This window comes from Cyrtonyx montezumae, unplaced genomic scaffold (genome assembly GCF_038088225.1).
Source record: "Cyrtonyx montezumae isolate F1298 unplaced genomic scaffold, pur_monq_1.0 scaffold_3, whole genome shotgun sequence".
Lineage (NCBI taxonomy): Eukaryota > Metazoa > Chordata > Aves > Galliformes > Odontophoridae > Cyrtonyx > Cyrtonyx montezumae.
Genome location: NW_027072034.1, coordinates 2,592,354 through 2,607,962, shown reverse-complemented (window position 1 = coordinate 2,607,962; position 15,609 = coordinate 2,592,354). Strand labels below are relative to the sequence as shown.

The following is a 15,609-nucleotide window of genomic DNA, read 5'->3' as shown; positions in this document are numbered from 1 at the left end:
AGCTCTGCTCTGTTGTGCTGGAGACCTCCTGATATCCCTCCTCTATTGGATGAATAATCTTGTAGTTCTCTTATATAATTTAACTGTATATCTCTGTGGCAAACTGTCAGAAAACTGAGAATCAAACACATGCCAAAGAAACACTTGTTTTCCATGAGATGCAGTTTTTATAGAGGATTTAGGAATATGTTAGCCCTGAACTAAAAAGACGTTGAAGACCATGGATTCACTACAGGATATGTCAAGTTTTGTTTTGAAAGCAAAAGAGACTGACCATTCATACGGTCAAAATCAACTGTGGTCAGGTATGGGTTCCTGGGATGGTGAAGGAAGAGAGGGTCAGATAGCTGTGGGATGGTACCCTCCTGATGGTGAACCCTCAAACACAGGGACTGGTCATACATTTGTGCAACTGCAACTCCCTCATCACAGATGAACTCAGCTCCTTCCCACTATTTTCTTATGACCTGTGCAGACCTGAGACACTTACCGGCAGCCATTGCTTTTTCACCAGTCCCTTTTGCTCCCGTTAAGACTTCTTCAGCTAGGAATAATTAGCTACTGTATTAGCAGCATCTTGAGATGGGATGTCATCAAACTCAGGGCCCACACACTGCTCATTAGGCTCTGAAAGATGAAAAGACAAAATCAGCCACTGAGTGTCACAACCAGAACATGGTTGCAGAACGACAAATGGCTCTGGGAAGCCAACAAACAATGCTCCTGCCCACTCCCACAGGAGAGCAGCCCCAGGCTCCCTGCACGCATTTCAGAGGGGAGCTTCAATGAATGCTCATCCTCACCCACTGAGCAAACAGAGGCACACAGGAGCCTGCCAGACCACTCGCCTCCGACTGAAAAGCTCTTCGCAAATTTGGTCTTATCAGCAGCTACACAGCCTCCTCAGCATGAAGGCATCAGCTGAAAGAATGTATTTTAAGGGACAAAAATGTGTGTTTTTTTTTAATTTTTTTCTTTAACTGTTAACAATTAAGTGATGTTGTTAGTTTCAAGGAAATAGTCTCCTGTTCTGAAATGAAAAGAAAAAGAAAACCTGCTCTGACTTTCAGAATGGAGCATGCAGACATGTGGAAATGTAAGCTTAGGACAGCTGAGGATGATGCCGGCTTCTTTGCCTCACAAACGTTAGGGTGCTTGAAGTAGGAGTAGAGCATCTGCTTCCAGCTAAAATGCACTGCTTCCATCAGGTATCTGTCATGCCATCAATTTTACATAACAGTAACTTTTTGCTGTTGCTTCTGTTTGCAAAGCTCGCGACATTAGTGCAGTGCTGATTGTAAGGAAGGCTGGAGAGAGGATGAAAGACAACCCAAAGCTGTGAGTTAACAGCCCTCACAGCAGAGGGAGGAAACACAGCAACATGAATGCACAGGTATACTTATGTCAGGTCTGTGTGCACTATTTACAACTAACTGTTGGCAAAACAGGGGCTGCACTGTTTTCCTGGCTGTCCAGAAGCCAAACTTTCTGTGACCTACAGCCTTTGGTACTAGTGAGGACATAGCCCAACATCTGACCAAGTTTGAGGGCATTCGTTAGCACCAGGTAGGTGTCTCTTGGTAGCCGTGCCTTCCCTGTCTTTTTAAAAAGTACTTGAAAGGTCTTAATTATGGGGTTTCCAATATGCAAACCCCAAGAATTCATCTTTAGAAAAGAAACAATTAAGTGATTATGCAGTATTTTAGCTGATCACCTCCCACACTTCTCTTTTTCATACATGCTCAAAGTACAAGCTAGAAAGTTTTGTATTATAGCTCCTCAACACTGTACAAACCACTTCACAGAGACATGACCGTATTAATAGCAGTAAAAGTGAAAAAGGGGTCAGGATCAGACAATGCTGAACTTGTTTTTCTTTTTATATGCTGTAATTTTCAAATAACCAGGATAGGCCAGAAACATTTTGTTCAAATCTACAGTGGGTCTATTTAAAAGTCAATATTTATCAACTCTTATTATTTGAATTTGCAATTCCAATTCTTATTTGATCTCCGCTATTCATTATACAGATCATAAAATAATTTTATGATAAAATTAGCTGCTAAATAACATCTATAAACACAAAAAAACATTGAACAAGAGTCCTCTGCAGGGAACGCGATTAGCTTATGTTACTCTTGGCAAGCCACTCGAGATTTATGTCAAGTTTTAAAAACTGGGTGTCTCTTGTTCAGCTCCTTGAATTTGTACTTAGCTCTCTCCTCTCAGGCTATAAAGTTTTGACTACAAAAGTCTATTTCAAGGTTAGACCTGCCTGAATTATTGTTTATCAATAAGATATTCCTCACATGGTGCATCCACCTTCCTCTGTGTTAATCATTCCCAATGAATCGTGATTCACAAAGACACACTGAACTGCCTTGCTCAGGGTGGGCCATCTGCAATCCATGGATCAGAGCTTTCCTCTGGCGTGGCTCTGGGTGCCCTGTTGCCTTTCTGTTGTGACCCAGAGTCTTGTGACTTGATTTAGGAAGGAGCAGCTCAAAACTGTGTTGATATGGTGATGGAATACATTCATACTTTGCTGTGGGCTAGTTTCTTATCCCCATAATGTGTCTCCCTGACTGCTGGGGTGGGATTGCTACTCTATGGTTTCAGAAGATGACCTGCAGAAGCATCTCATACAAGCATGGATTACTGAGATAAGGGACAAAATGTTGGTGTTGGGTTATTTTTAACCGTTTCATTGCCTTTCATTGCCTAAGTGTGTGTAGGGTGACATTACAAGGCCTGCTGCCAAACTTCACACTCTCTTTCCCAAACCCAAACTGAAGCTCTATTAGCTCTCACAGAAATGGGAGCTGGTCCATAAATAATCAGACTCCGGACTAAACAAACACTCCTTGGCCTACTGAGAACTAGTAAGTGATTTATTTTGCATTTGCCTTCTACCAAGTTGTCCACCTATTTCAAATTTTGTTATGTTGTCATGAATTAGCTACTGGCATTTATTAAAGTCCTTGCAGAGGACACAGAAAATAACACCATGAATATGGGATTATTTGTGAATCCCCTGTTGTACTATGTCACCAGCTCTACCCAGTGTGCCATGAGACTTAGCTCAGAGCACACTGTCATAGCCTCACTGGCTCTGGGCAGCTTTACTTTCTCCCTGGCCATCAAGGCTGCTGCTTGATCAGCAGGATCTGAATGCACCACAGGCTGAACCAGGGGAAAAATCCCAAAGAGCATGTGAGGACCCTAAAGTGGAACTAGTCCTGTCTAACCAACAACTGCTGCAGGCTATTTTGTCAGTGGAAGAGAACTGAATAGCAAGCATAAATGAACCTATGAACAATGAATAATCTACTGCAAGCTTCAGGCAGAACTAATGCTACCTCCTGACAGTGAAAACAAGCTCACTTAAAGCAAAAAATACTAACTGTGAAGATCTCTTCTATCAACAACTCGCAGATTACATTAACAGAGAGCAACATAATATGGGTAAAATAATCTTAAAGGAATTCTACACATTATTTAGACTCAACATTTAGCTTTTGTAAAGAAACTTCTAAAAATCCTATTGGGGGATTTCTTTAATGTTTAAAATAAAATTGTCTTTGGGAAAATTTCAGCATTTCTTTGTGTAACCCAGATTACCACACTGTTATATTCTTCATGATGCAGGAAACAAAACAAGCCAAAGAAACAAATAAACAAACACTCTAGGTCATACAAAGAGTAAGTGATGTGTATGCTATCTGTTAGTGAAGAGTCTTGCTTCCTTAAAAATAAAAGGAATTCACTGGAAGAGATATTAAAAGAGAAAGAGAGTGCAAGTTTCTGCAGCCATCCTCTGTGAGGCATTAATCAATCAGGTATTCATCAACACCACCTCCCTGACATCACACCTTTAGATAGTCTTCTTAATCTACAAATCATTAGTATCCCCGTGGGAATTAATGATGTGAAGATAAATGTAAAAGAAGTCTGTGTTCATAAACACATGTGCGTGGGAGCCACTCTAGTCCATGAAGTAACTTGAAAAAGCAAATAAAGCCATAATACTCATTTACAGGAGAAAACGTGTGAAGTCTTCTGGGTGCTTGAAGTTCAGAGGTGGCAGGGGCATTCATACAAACTTATCTTCTTGAGAGCTTCTGATTAACATATTTCTAATGCAAAATACTGTAAAAATGATTCCCAGGGATGCTTTTTGTGGCCTCTCCTTTTGCAGACACAATGCTAGTGCGTTGGATGGGGGACTGTGTGAGACATTTAGACTTCTCAGACAGGTTGTCAGGAAGATAAAGCACTCTCAAGTCCATACCAATGAGCACTTCTCAGTCATAGCAGTCATAGCAGATTGCACTTAGTACGCATATTTTATACCAGGCAATTAAATGCAGTTACCCAAATGAATACAGAAGTTGGTTATATATTGTGCATCAATTATCACAGGCGATGAATGCTGTGAGACAAAGAAATTAACACAACATAAAACTAATTCAATAACACAGCAGATTGCTAAGTTAAAATCCTACCCTTTAGATATCCATAACACCACAGAAAATGAATTACGACATGGAGTGAAGCTGATTAAATGCACCATGCTAACAAGGCTGAGTGAGCGGACAGCCTCAGGATGCATGGAGGAAGTTCTGTGTATGGCTCTGACACCGACCTGCTTGGTGACCTTGAGTCATTTTGCCTATCTGTCTCATTTTAGTGACCACTAAAACCTTCAAGGAAAAGTCTGATGTCATCAACCTTTTGAAACCTGGGTCTACAAGCTACAAAGACATTAAATGATATTGCTGCCAGTTCTCAAGACAATGCAAATGAAAAGTGTTGATGTGGTACCTTGTTATATCAGGCAAATTTTGAACATGTGCAAAGCCTTTGTTATTGCTCACTGTGATTCATAAGACAGTGGTCACAACATTGATCACACTCCACCTGACCTGTCAAAGTACAGGTCATTTATCAGGCTAGCTCCCACTGTCTTCTAACATCAAGTGTTTGTAGTGGGTCTTCGCAGTGTTTTCACTTCTAGAGATACTGAAAGGACCCCCAATAAAGAACAAAGAAAAATAAAGACTAAATAGACAAGGATTCAGTGAGAATCCTTCACATCTTACTGATCATCTCTGGATGAAGACGAAAGCTGTGGGCAGTAGCATTGAACATGACATGTTTTTGCCATGGCCATCCTGCCTGGAGTGCATGAAAAGAAAGAATCCAGTGTGACTCTAAAGATGGCTTTAAAAGAATCATAGTGGGAAATGACCTTTAAAGGCCACCTGGTCCAACTCTCCTGGAATAAACAGGGACATCTACAGGTAAATCAGGAGCTTGGAACATTATTCAGCCTGTCATTGAATGTCTCCAGGGATGGGGCATCCACCACTAATCTGTTCCAGTGCTTTACTCATAACATTACATATGCATTATATGAAAAAGAGGAACTGTCTCATATTTTTGCATGGTTAGTGGTATGTTAACAGCTAAAAAAAAAGTTCACCTAAATTCTGAACTTATAAAGGAATTGAAGGAAAATAGTCTTCAAGCTAAAATTTCCATAAAGTATTTACAAATTCAATAAATAAAATACATGAGGTATCAGATCGTTTTGGAAAATATCTCATTTTCTGGGATGCAGCCCTAACTTAGGTATATAATGTATTCTTCAGCCTTCTGCAGCTGAATCAGAGAGAGGTCAGTTGCTTTTCAGTGTTTCCAGGGAGTCACCTTATTTATCTGGCTTTGTCAGTGTCTCCCTCTTACAGGAGCCCTCTGAAAGCAAAGATTGATTTTACAGGAATTGGCACTTTCCTTAACAAAACAGCTTTATTAGACACAAGCCAGTGAAGATAAGCATGGTCCTACCCTTAGTACCTAAATGGGATCTTGGTTATGCATTCACTTACATAATTCTCCAGGTGTTATGTGTTGTGAACAAATTCTCACATGGTCATTCTAGACTGCACCACTAAAAAACAATATTGTTTTCTTATAAACTTACAAAACATACACCGAGGCATTAAGAGATTTCACTTTTCAATATGTAACAGCAAATACATATGTTTTGACATGTTTTCAAAGGATCCTCTCCACCAATTTTCACTGAAGAACAGTTAATGGGTAAATCACGGCCTTACTGATAGGACTATGACAACTTAGAGAAAATAATATAGTTACAGTTTTAAATTCAACAGACCTATTGTGCACAAAACATTTTCTGTAAGAACAGCTCATCCAAGATGCTGCATTACTAAATCCTCTGCCCCAGCACTTCTTGAAGATAATACACAGAATGCATAAAACCCAGATTTCCCTTAGAAAGCAGAACGCAGAGATTTCAGTAGTAGAAAAAAATAAAACAAATGTCTTCCAGAGAAACAGGTGTGCTCTCACAATGCTCCTTGAAGGTCACTCAGTAATGTTTCAAACTAAAACCCGATCTTCACTGGCATCACACAGCGAAATCTTAGCAGGTTATAAACACACTTTTTCTTTTGTGTACTTAAGCAGCTGCAGTCTGAATATGCTGAAGTCTATAAATAACAGAATCTGGAGGCACATTAAGCAAAGCATTATAGAAGTCCAGCTTAGTGATAAAAAAAGCATATGCACTACCAAAATCATCTGGAAGAAAAAAAGAGAGAGCAACTTTTCTAGCTTACAATGCAGGTGTAGCCATCATAAAAATGGTTCTGATTACTACTTGAGCACAAAATGCCACTGTGAATTGGTGAATGCACCTCCGTCTTTCACTCTGTCAAAATGATTTGAAAATGTGAATCACTTGCTTTGCATTTAAGAGGACAGTTGCCTCTAAAAGCATCCCTTCCTTAACATTTTGCATTTTAAGAATTTGTTATGGCAAATGAAATATTTTAATTACTAACAACAGTATTTTAAAATTAGTTCTTGTATCATACTTTTTTCTACTAAAAGCCATCACTTGCTTTAAAAACATGACATCCACATTGCTGTACTTCAGACAGAAGCACCCAAAGCATCTCTTGAACAACAGATTTGAGCAATTTCACAGGAAGGCTGAATACTGAAATCACAGAATTGCAGGGGTTGGAAGGGGCCTCCAGAGATCACTGAATCCAACCCCCCTGCAGGCACCCTACAATAGGTTGCACAGGTAGGTGCTCAGACAGGTCATGAATATCTCCACAGAAGGAAACTCCACAACCTCTCTGGGCAGCCTGTTCCAGTGCTCCATACCCTCACTGTGAAGAAGTTCCTTTGCATATTGGTGCGGAACATCCTGTGCTCCAGTTTATGGCTGTTTCCCCTTGCCATGTCCCCACAGAGTGCTGAAAAGAGGTTGGCCATGATCCTTTGACTCCCACACTTAAGATTATAAACAGTAAGATCACCTCTCAGTCTTCTCCTCAAGGCTGAGCAGATCCAAGTCACTCAGCCTTTCCTCACAGGGGAGACACTCCAGGCTCTTTACCATGTTTGTGGCCCTCCACTGGACTCTCTCCAGGAAATCTCCGTCTTTTTTGTATCAGAAAGCCCAGAACTGGACACAGTACTCCAAGTGAGGCCTCACCAGGGCAGACTAGAGGGAGAGGATCACCTCCCTTGACCTGCTGGCCGTGGTCCTTTTAATGCACTCCAGGATCCCATTTGCCTTCTTGGCCACCAGGGCACACTGCTGGCTCATGGCCAGCCTGTCATCCACCAGGACCCCCAGGTCCTTCTCTGCAGAGCAGCATAATGTATGGAAAATCTATTTTAAGTAACTTTTTAAAAGTTTCTAAAACACATTCATTTTTCTTTTCCTTTGCAGGCTGTATAATTGAGTTCCTGTCTTCTCTGGCAATTTCATGTTAAAAAAATATCCTTGTCAATCAAAGCATTTTCGTACTTTTAAAATACACTTTTATTGTTGCACCAAGTTGTGACAAAAAGTAACATCTGAATGCCCTTGCTTAAGTGCCTGGGGTGACCTGCAGAGCACTTTTGTAAAGCATAATAAAGCAATCAATATTTTATGTAAGACCACCACATATTCTCTAAGTAACAGCTGCTAAGTGAAACACTGGAAGAGAGATTTAGGCTTATTTCGTTAGTTCTAATTCAAGGTTTCTGGTGATAAATTCTGCTTACAAGAAAAACTCACTATCTCTTCTATCAAACTATATCTTTCCACTCTCCAAAAGCAGACACCATTACTTAGCACATCACACTCAGGATCTTTTTTTTCCAGCTATAAGCTCTGCACTGGTAGTGTTATCCCCAATCTCATTTATCTTATATTCCTTCCACTCTTCTTTGTGTGTCTCCTGTTCTTCTCCATTTACCTCAGGATTTTCCTCTTTGCTTTTCCTTGATTTTTTATTTTTGTGTTTCCACCTACTGAGTTCATGCTTTGCCTTCCAGCAAAGGTGCATTTCTTGCCCAGTTCTGCCACAGGCCATTCTCTCACCCAAATATCAGTTCATTACCAAGAATCAGTATGGTTCTGTTTCAGTGATGGAAGGACTAATCTCATCATGTCTATACAGATGGCTATATCTGAACTTTCCTGACACCACCAGTCCCAACTGGTATTGGAATTCCTTCCAAGAGGAAGAATGAGGTGGCCTGATTCAGGTACCTTACCAGGCAATGAAACACACTTCAGAGACACACTTCCCTTTTTGTATAGAATCTTACACTTTAACTTTGAGTATGGTCATTTGCTTCAGGCACCCATTGGTCAGACATCAATGGGATAAGAGGAGCTGAGTCAAGCTGGACTCAGCTTCAAGGAACACAACTTCTCCCATCCTTTGCGTGACTGGTAAGTCCAGCACAGTGAGCATCAGGAGAACAGAAATCATAAGTCAGCAAGCAGTAAACATGAGAATGTCCCCATATATAGACACATTCATATATTTAGAGAGAGATGACTTTCTTTCTGATTTTTTTTTCTCTTGCCCATCCCCAGTGAATATGCCAACACAAAACTATCAGTGTTTGACAACGGGAACTGCTCACTCATACACACTTCCTACAGTGTTGTCCTACATCTGCCTGTTCTCTGGAGAAAGAACTCATTCCGGCCCTTTTTCTTCCTACTTCCAAATGAATCCTACCATCTCAGTCCCAACACTTAACTTCTTTGTGCCTTGTAGTTCCCATCTTAAAGACCAGTGTGATCACACACTCCACTCATCTACTAGGGTTCCCTTATTGTCTCAACCATGCAGCAAATGGTTTTCTTTATCCTTTGCTTTGTGGCAGCAGTCCCCATTGAGTAAGATGTTGACAGCAGCTGTATGGAGTTTCCTTCCATTCTTTTGCTACTTCCAGCCTCATTCCAATTTCAATTATAAATCTTCAGGGTGGGAAACCATGTGGATTTTCCCTCAAGCAGGGCTAAAATCTACTAGAGCCTTCGCACTCCTTGTGCTATCATTGGATTGATGCTGGCTTCAACCAGGAGACCCCAGTCAGGAATGCCAGTGAGCCCCAGCTTCATGGGCAAGGACACCCTTCTGCCAATTCCTGCCCCTCATGAAAGCAGGCTTTCAGCCCTCTAGGCATTTAAGATGCTACTGTGACAGAAAAGCAGGAACACTGATGGTGATAACATCCCTCTCCTTCCTCATGCAGGCCTTTCACCTCTTTCACATTGCTAATAATCCTTTAAGTCATCCTTTTCCAAATTCTTATGCATTTATCTATCCTGTCTTATTTGAATTGTGAGCTCTTCAGGGCAGAGAATTTGCCTTTATCTGTGCTGGCAAAGTACAGTGTAAATTTACTGCAGTATATAAACGTTTTCTAATAACAAGAGCAATAACAATAACAACATATTTACTGTAATACAGTATTTCCAGCCTTCATGATACAACCAGGAACAACCCAAAGTCAACAACAAGACCAGAGGTTTGCAGAACCTTTAATTGTGAAGCAGAAGCCATGAAGTTGGTGTGTGAAACTTCGGTAAATTAGTTATTTATATTCATAAATAGCTTTTGTTGCTGCAGTAAAAATCATTGCAAATTGGCCCTCTGGAAAACATAAAGCAGAATGTAACCAGTGTAAACTAGTAGAACACTGCTTGAGGTGTATTATGAGGGTCACAGATGGCCTGCTAGTTACTTTTTAAACAAATGCAATGTTAATACTTCCACTGCAACATTATGAATAAAGCATTTGGCCTGTAGCTATGAATATGGTAACTGATGGCTTTAAACTTGTTTGCTTACATTGTCATCCAGAAAACTTCTGTATTGTGCTCTCCTGGGACCAAGTCTTTACTTCATCCCTTGAACATCCAGGGGACATAAGCAGTGGAGCCAGGGGGAGGGGTGGGGGCAGTGGATCCCCAAGCACAGCTGGATGGCCACTACTCAGTGGCCTTCCTACAGCAGCCCTGGGCCTTCATGGCATGCTGAAGGCACCAGGGACAGTGTCCACGCCTTTTAAGCACCATCTCTGCACTGTGGTTTGTTTTCTTTTAAGTTGCAAGGTGTTAAATTAATCAAAATACTTGTGATGATGTAGGAGATAAAACCAACAGCAGCATGAATCACCCTTGTTTGTCCAGGTGAAACTACAGGAGGTGCAAAGCAGCTACATGCAGAGACAAAACCCTATCTTTTGGATTTACTGCCTAGGTAGGCAACGTTTTGTGAGACTGGTGTATTTCTGTCTAAAATACATGGCTTAATTTAGGAGTGCCTGGGTGACACTAGTAGCCTTTGACATACAAGTAGTTGGGTGAAATGACCTCCATGTACCTTCTTGCCTGAAGCATAGTGCAACAGCAAATAGAGCAGTTTGAATGGGTCCCATTTGTTATTCTTTTAATTGCTTGCTAATAATTCTTTCAGTAGGAAAGACTAACAGCCCCTTGTATCTCTAAATATCTATAAAATACTGGAAATTGCAGTTTAACTGAAACAAATAAGGGGTCTTCTGTCCTTTAGAAACAGAAGAGCAAGTAGATGGGGATACCATTCCTCATACAGCTCTGCAATAGACTTTGGGCACATCTTTTAAGCTGTCTGTGCCTTGACCTCCCCAGCCCATGAAATAGAGTGATAATACTTTCTTTACTCTGTTAATTTTGCTTATTCTGTCCATTCTCTTCTTATGGGGGTATGTCCAGTTTCACAAGACCATGACCTGTGCCTGCAAATAACACAGGATTGCATTAGCTTGAGGAATGTTATTTCCTAGAAGAAATTAAACCCAAACAGACTAGAACAAACAAACAAATGACAATGCTCACCTTTCTTTTTATTTTTTATATTTTTAATGGAATCTCTATCTAAATGTGGAGAAAAATGGCAAGTTTCCTTTAAAAGGACTTGCAATGAAATTCACACTCTGTCAGGTGTAAATTACAGCCTGTATCTCATCTTGTTCTATCTACAGCTTCTGTCTTAGTCATGCATAGCAGCAGTGTACAAAAATATTTCCTGCATGTGATCAAGCAAGCATGAGCACATAAGATGCAAGCAAAAAATGAGACTCTAAAAGAATTGTTTACTGGGATCTTAAAAGAAAATGGAAAGTTTGTAATCACGCTATTTCTCAATCAGATAACTGATTTACAGTAAAGGTGCTTGGGAACAGTTCTAATAAATCTATTATATTTCCTTGAGGAAGTTAAATGGAATAGAAGTAGCTAAAAAGAAATGAAAAAGAAAGAAATAGCCCAGGAAAATTACTGCATTCTGTAATCACATAGTAGATCAGTTGAATTAAATCCTTATTGTAATAAAGCTGCTCTGTGGTATAGCATGGGAGAGACATTTCTGGTATTTTTCCCACTGTTTTTATACAATACCTTCTGACTACATACACTTCATGACATTTAATAGATAATTGTGGGAAATATCTGTACGTGATACCAAAATCTCAAGGCAGGCAGTTTTATCTGCTCCTCTTTGAAGTGGTGAACTCCTCCCTGAGTTCCATGGGTTAGTGACACACATGATAAAGCAACACCAGGTTTGGGAAGAGTCACCAGATGGAGCTGTACAGCTGAACATTGCTGTGTTAGTGCATATTTTAGGGTACAAAACAAGATTTCTGCCCTGGTAGAAATGCAAAGTTGTTCATCAGTTAAAATGCAATGACAGAATCATAGAATCATGTGAGTTGGAATGGACCTTTGAGGATCATCTAGTCCAACTCGACTGCAATGAACAAGGACACCTACAGCTAGATCAGATGCTCAGAACCCCTGGCCTTAAATGTCTCCAAGGATGAGGCATTCACCACACTCTGGCGAACCTGTTCCAGTGCCTCACCACCCTTAATATAAAGAACTTTACCTTACATCTACTCTAAATCTTCTTTCAGTTTGAAACCACTTCCCCTTGTCGTATCACAAAATGTTGTTATTCTTCTTTTGGACAACTGCAGCTAGCAGCAAGGGGCCAACATATTCAGTTTAATTACATGCCCAGGAGTGCCTGAGCTAGGAGATTCTCTTTAAGATGGCAATTCCCCTTTTCTCAGGAATAGTTTAAAAAGCCTTCATTGTTAAGTAACCCACAGATAGATTATCAGTTTGATAAGTCTTGATGTATGCCACAGATCGGAGCAGAAGCAATAATTTCAAGATGAGCCACTGAAGTTAAAAATTTGCTTGGTAAGTGCATGAGTAAAATCGATTCATGTGGTTTCCCAGTGATGGAAGAGATGCCATATCGGCTGCAATTTGACTACAGATTCTCTGAAGAACGTACAGATAAGGTGCTGATTTTCCTATCGTCTTTGGTATGGACTGCAATTTCTAGGATAAAGTGATAAAAATGTTACCCTTGGTTTCATTCTCATCAACATCTGGGTCAGTAAATTACCCTTAGCTGGGGACCATTCATGTTTCTAAGTGGGCTTTATTAGTGGAAAGAACTATGTCTCATCTCAGATATACTAAGATTCATGTATGCAAATCCATCACTGAGAATGGCCTGGCCTCTGTTATCATTAATTGAAGCATATTAAGAGACTTGGCAGAAAAAAAAAATCCAAATTTGAAATGTCAAGAGACAGATCCATCTAGTTTCACATCCTGTTGTTATAATATACCTTAATTACGGTTAATTAGGAGATATTGTTCCTGGTGGAAGAGCATCTGAGGCAGCTTTTGTGGGTGATTAAACACGGAACAGAATCGGATGCATTTGTTGAATGCAGGATCTGTTTATTATGACTTTACATACAACTCCATCTAGAGTATCGTTTCTGTTGCATAGCAAAATGAAAGAAAGTCACAGGCCAAAAATACTTCCCTTGCCTCATCATGCTTTCAAATTCCCAGCTGTCTTCTTACATTTTTCTACTAATGGCCCCTGAGGACCCTAGAGCATGATCCAGCTCCCACTGAAGTCAATCTGAGGCTTCTCAGTTTGCTACAGCTGAACTACATCAGATCCAAAATGAACAGTAGGTAGGGATAGGGGCTGAGGGAAAACAATTGCTACATGGATGGACTTCCGAGGAAAAACAATGGTTGGACACAATGACAATGAGGGTTCTGATGCCATTTTTGAAAGAGAAATCTTTGATTCATTGAATATGTGTGATTAGCTGGAATTCTTTCCTCATACGGTAATAAAGACCAAAAGTGGAAATCCAGACTGAATGCATGAGCTCAACTTCTGCTAGCATCAATAAGGTCTCTACGCACTCATCGATCTATGACTGTATGTGACCCTGAAATATGTTTTGCTAGGCTGCCTGAGATCATTGCTCATGCTTGGAATAGAAATGACAGGATTGGATTTATCACTGAAAAGTAAGCAGTGCATGTCTTCTTCCTGAAAGATAACCAATTTAGCATTTGTGAAGTAGTCTTTTTTTTCTCACTTAAAGAAGAAGAAAGAAAGAGTAACATTAATGGCTAGATTACATGTAAGAGAGGAAGTCTTTGCCATAAAATACACGCACACTGGATTCCAAAACACTTCTTTACTGTGAATGGCAATAATAGTGATAAAACATTTGCTATTTACTTGTAGTGCAACTAAATGCTTTGGGCAGAGGATATTATTAAAACAAAAAACAAAAAACCCAAAAAACCCCACAAAACCTACTCTTTTAATGCATTTTTCCATTCTCACTGATGGATTTTATCTTTGATATGCGATCCAGCTATTTAACTAGCTCTCACCACTTCTCCCATGAATTGTTTATACAGCAACTTGGCAGCACCATTTGCATATCACAGGAAAGATCCCATTACATGTTCCCAGAGGTGCGGTTTCACCGGCTTTATCACTTTCTGCCACCTATGCATATCCCTGAAGCACAGTGTCTGGTTAATCCAGAAAGGCATTTCTTGGCTGCCAAAGGTAATTAAACATTAATGGTGCAGCTACAAAATTTTCAGTCACTCACAACTTATTTCTCCATTGTCTTCCATAAGTATAATACCTAAAAAAGATATTTATCTTTTCATGCAAATTTTCCTGCCACGGGAAGATCACAGAGCATTACCCTTACTGTATTCTACTCTGCTGTTGTAGTGTTGACCTAAAATAATTAGACAAGGAACAAATACACAAAGAAAGAAAAGCTGGAAAGAAAGAAAGCCCATAAGCAGTGTAACTCAATGTGCAAGACAAGTGTTGGAGAAGACTTGATGATGGACACTTCACTCTCCAGATGGCTGCTCATGAATGATGGGGACAATGGCTCAAACTGAGGGCTACTGCCTTGGTCGTAAAAAGACTGTGTGGATGTGCCTGGATGTGCTTGGATTATCCTCTATCCGTTGTATGAAGCATGAAAAAAGTAATAGCAGAACAACTTCCATCATGAGGAACTCTTATTCCAAGAACATTCCTAAGGGCACTAAAACCACAGGGGAGCATGTGACAGAAATAAGGGAAGCAAAATCCACATAGGCACCAAAGTAAGACACCGATAAATTTCCCTGCTTAAAGTATTGTTGACTCCAGATTTCTAGCAGACTTGTGCTTTCAAATGGAGTCAACCAACATATATTCAGGAGAAACAAACACTATAGGTACCAAATTGTGTTACCTTTGACTGTCCCTGTGCAAATCCATCTTGCAGCAAAAGACTACAGCCGTGAAAATTTCAGAAATATAAACTCAGTTGGGATGAAATTTGGAGTCTGAAGTGTAGCATAGGCTTATTACCAAAGCCTCCCCAGAAATTACTCCAAGGCAACAGGAGTAATGTCCATCTACAGCTGCCCTTGCACTTTCCTGCCTAGCAATCTGACAAATACACAAAATCCCTAATGCCATAGAAGGCTGAAAGGTAGAACAGGGGTTGACACATTGAAAAAACTAACAGGGTATTGAGTCAGCAGCCTTTGAGTCACAAAGTCAACCTCAGCGCACAGTGATTGAAACCTGTTATCCTCCCACAGCCTGGGACAGTGTTATACAGTGCAATTGCTGGCAGTCACGGCAACAGTGAGAGGCAGATTAAGCACAGCTGTCCCCTCAGGTCCAGGGACAGCCTGGTTGGCATTCAGGAAAATGGGAGCTGCTCCTGCTTGTTTAAAAGAGAGTGTTTAGTTTTCGAGCCTGTCAGCGTGATCCTTTTTGAATGCACTGTGTTTACTGACATGCCACCCTGACATTTTGGTTTAGTAGTACAAAAAAGGAAAAAAAGAAGAAACAAGAGGTAAGGTTA

The 15,609-nt window shown here is 40.3% G+C and overlaps 1 protein-coding gene across 3 annotated transcripts in view; it reads right to left on the bottom strand.

Moving 5' to 3' along the window:
* The window catches only part of ENOX1 (ecto-NOX disulfide-thiol exchanger 1), a 360,202-nt gene that overhangs the window by 138,865 nt on the left and 205,728 nt on the right, over positions 1-15,609 (bottom strand). For all 3 annotated transcript variants that reach the window (XM_065743988.1, XM_065743990.1, XM_065743989.1), the window contains exon 4: positions 491-627. In XM_065743988.1, coding sequence (XP_065600060.1) covers positions 491-500 — 10 coding nt within the window. In that variant the 5' untranslated portion in view covers positions 501-627. The remainder of the gene's footprint in view (positions 1-490; positions 628-15,609) is intronic.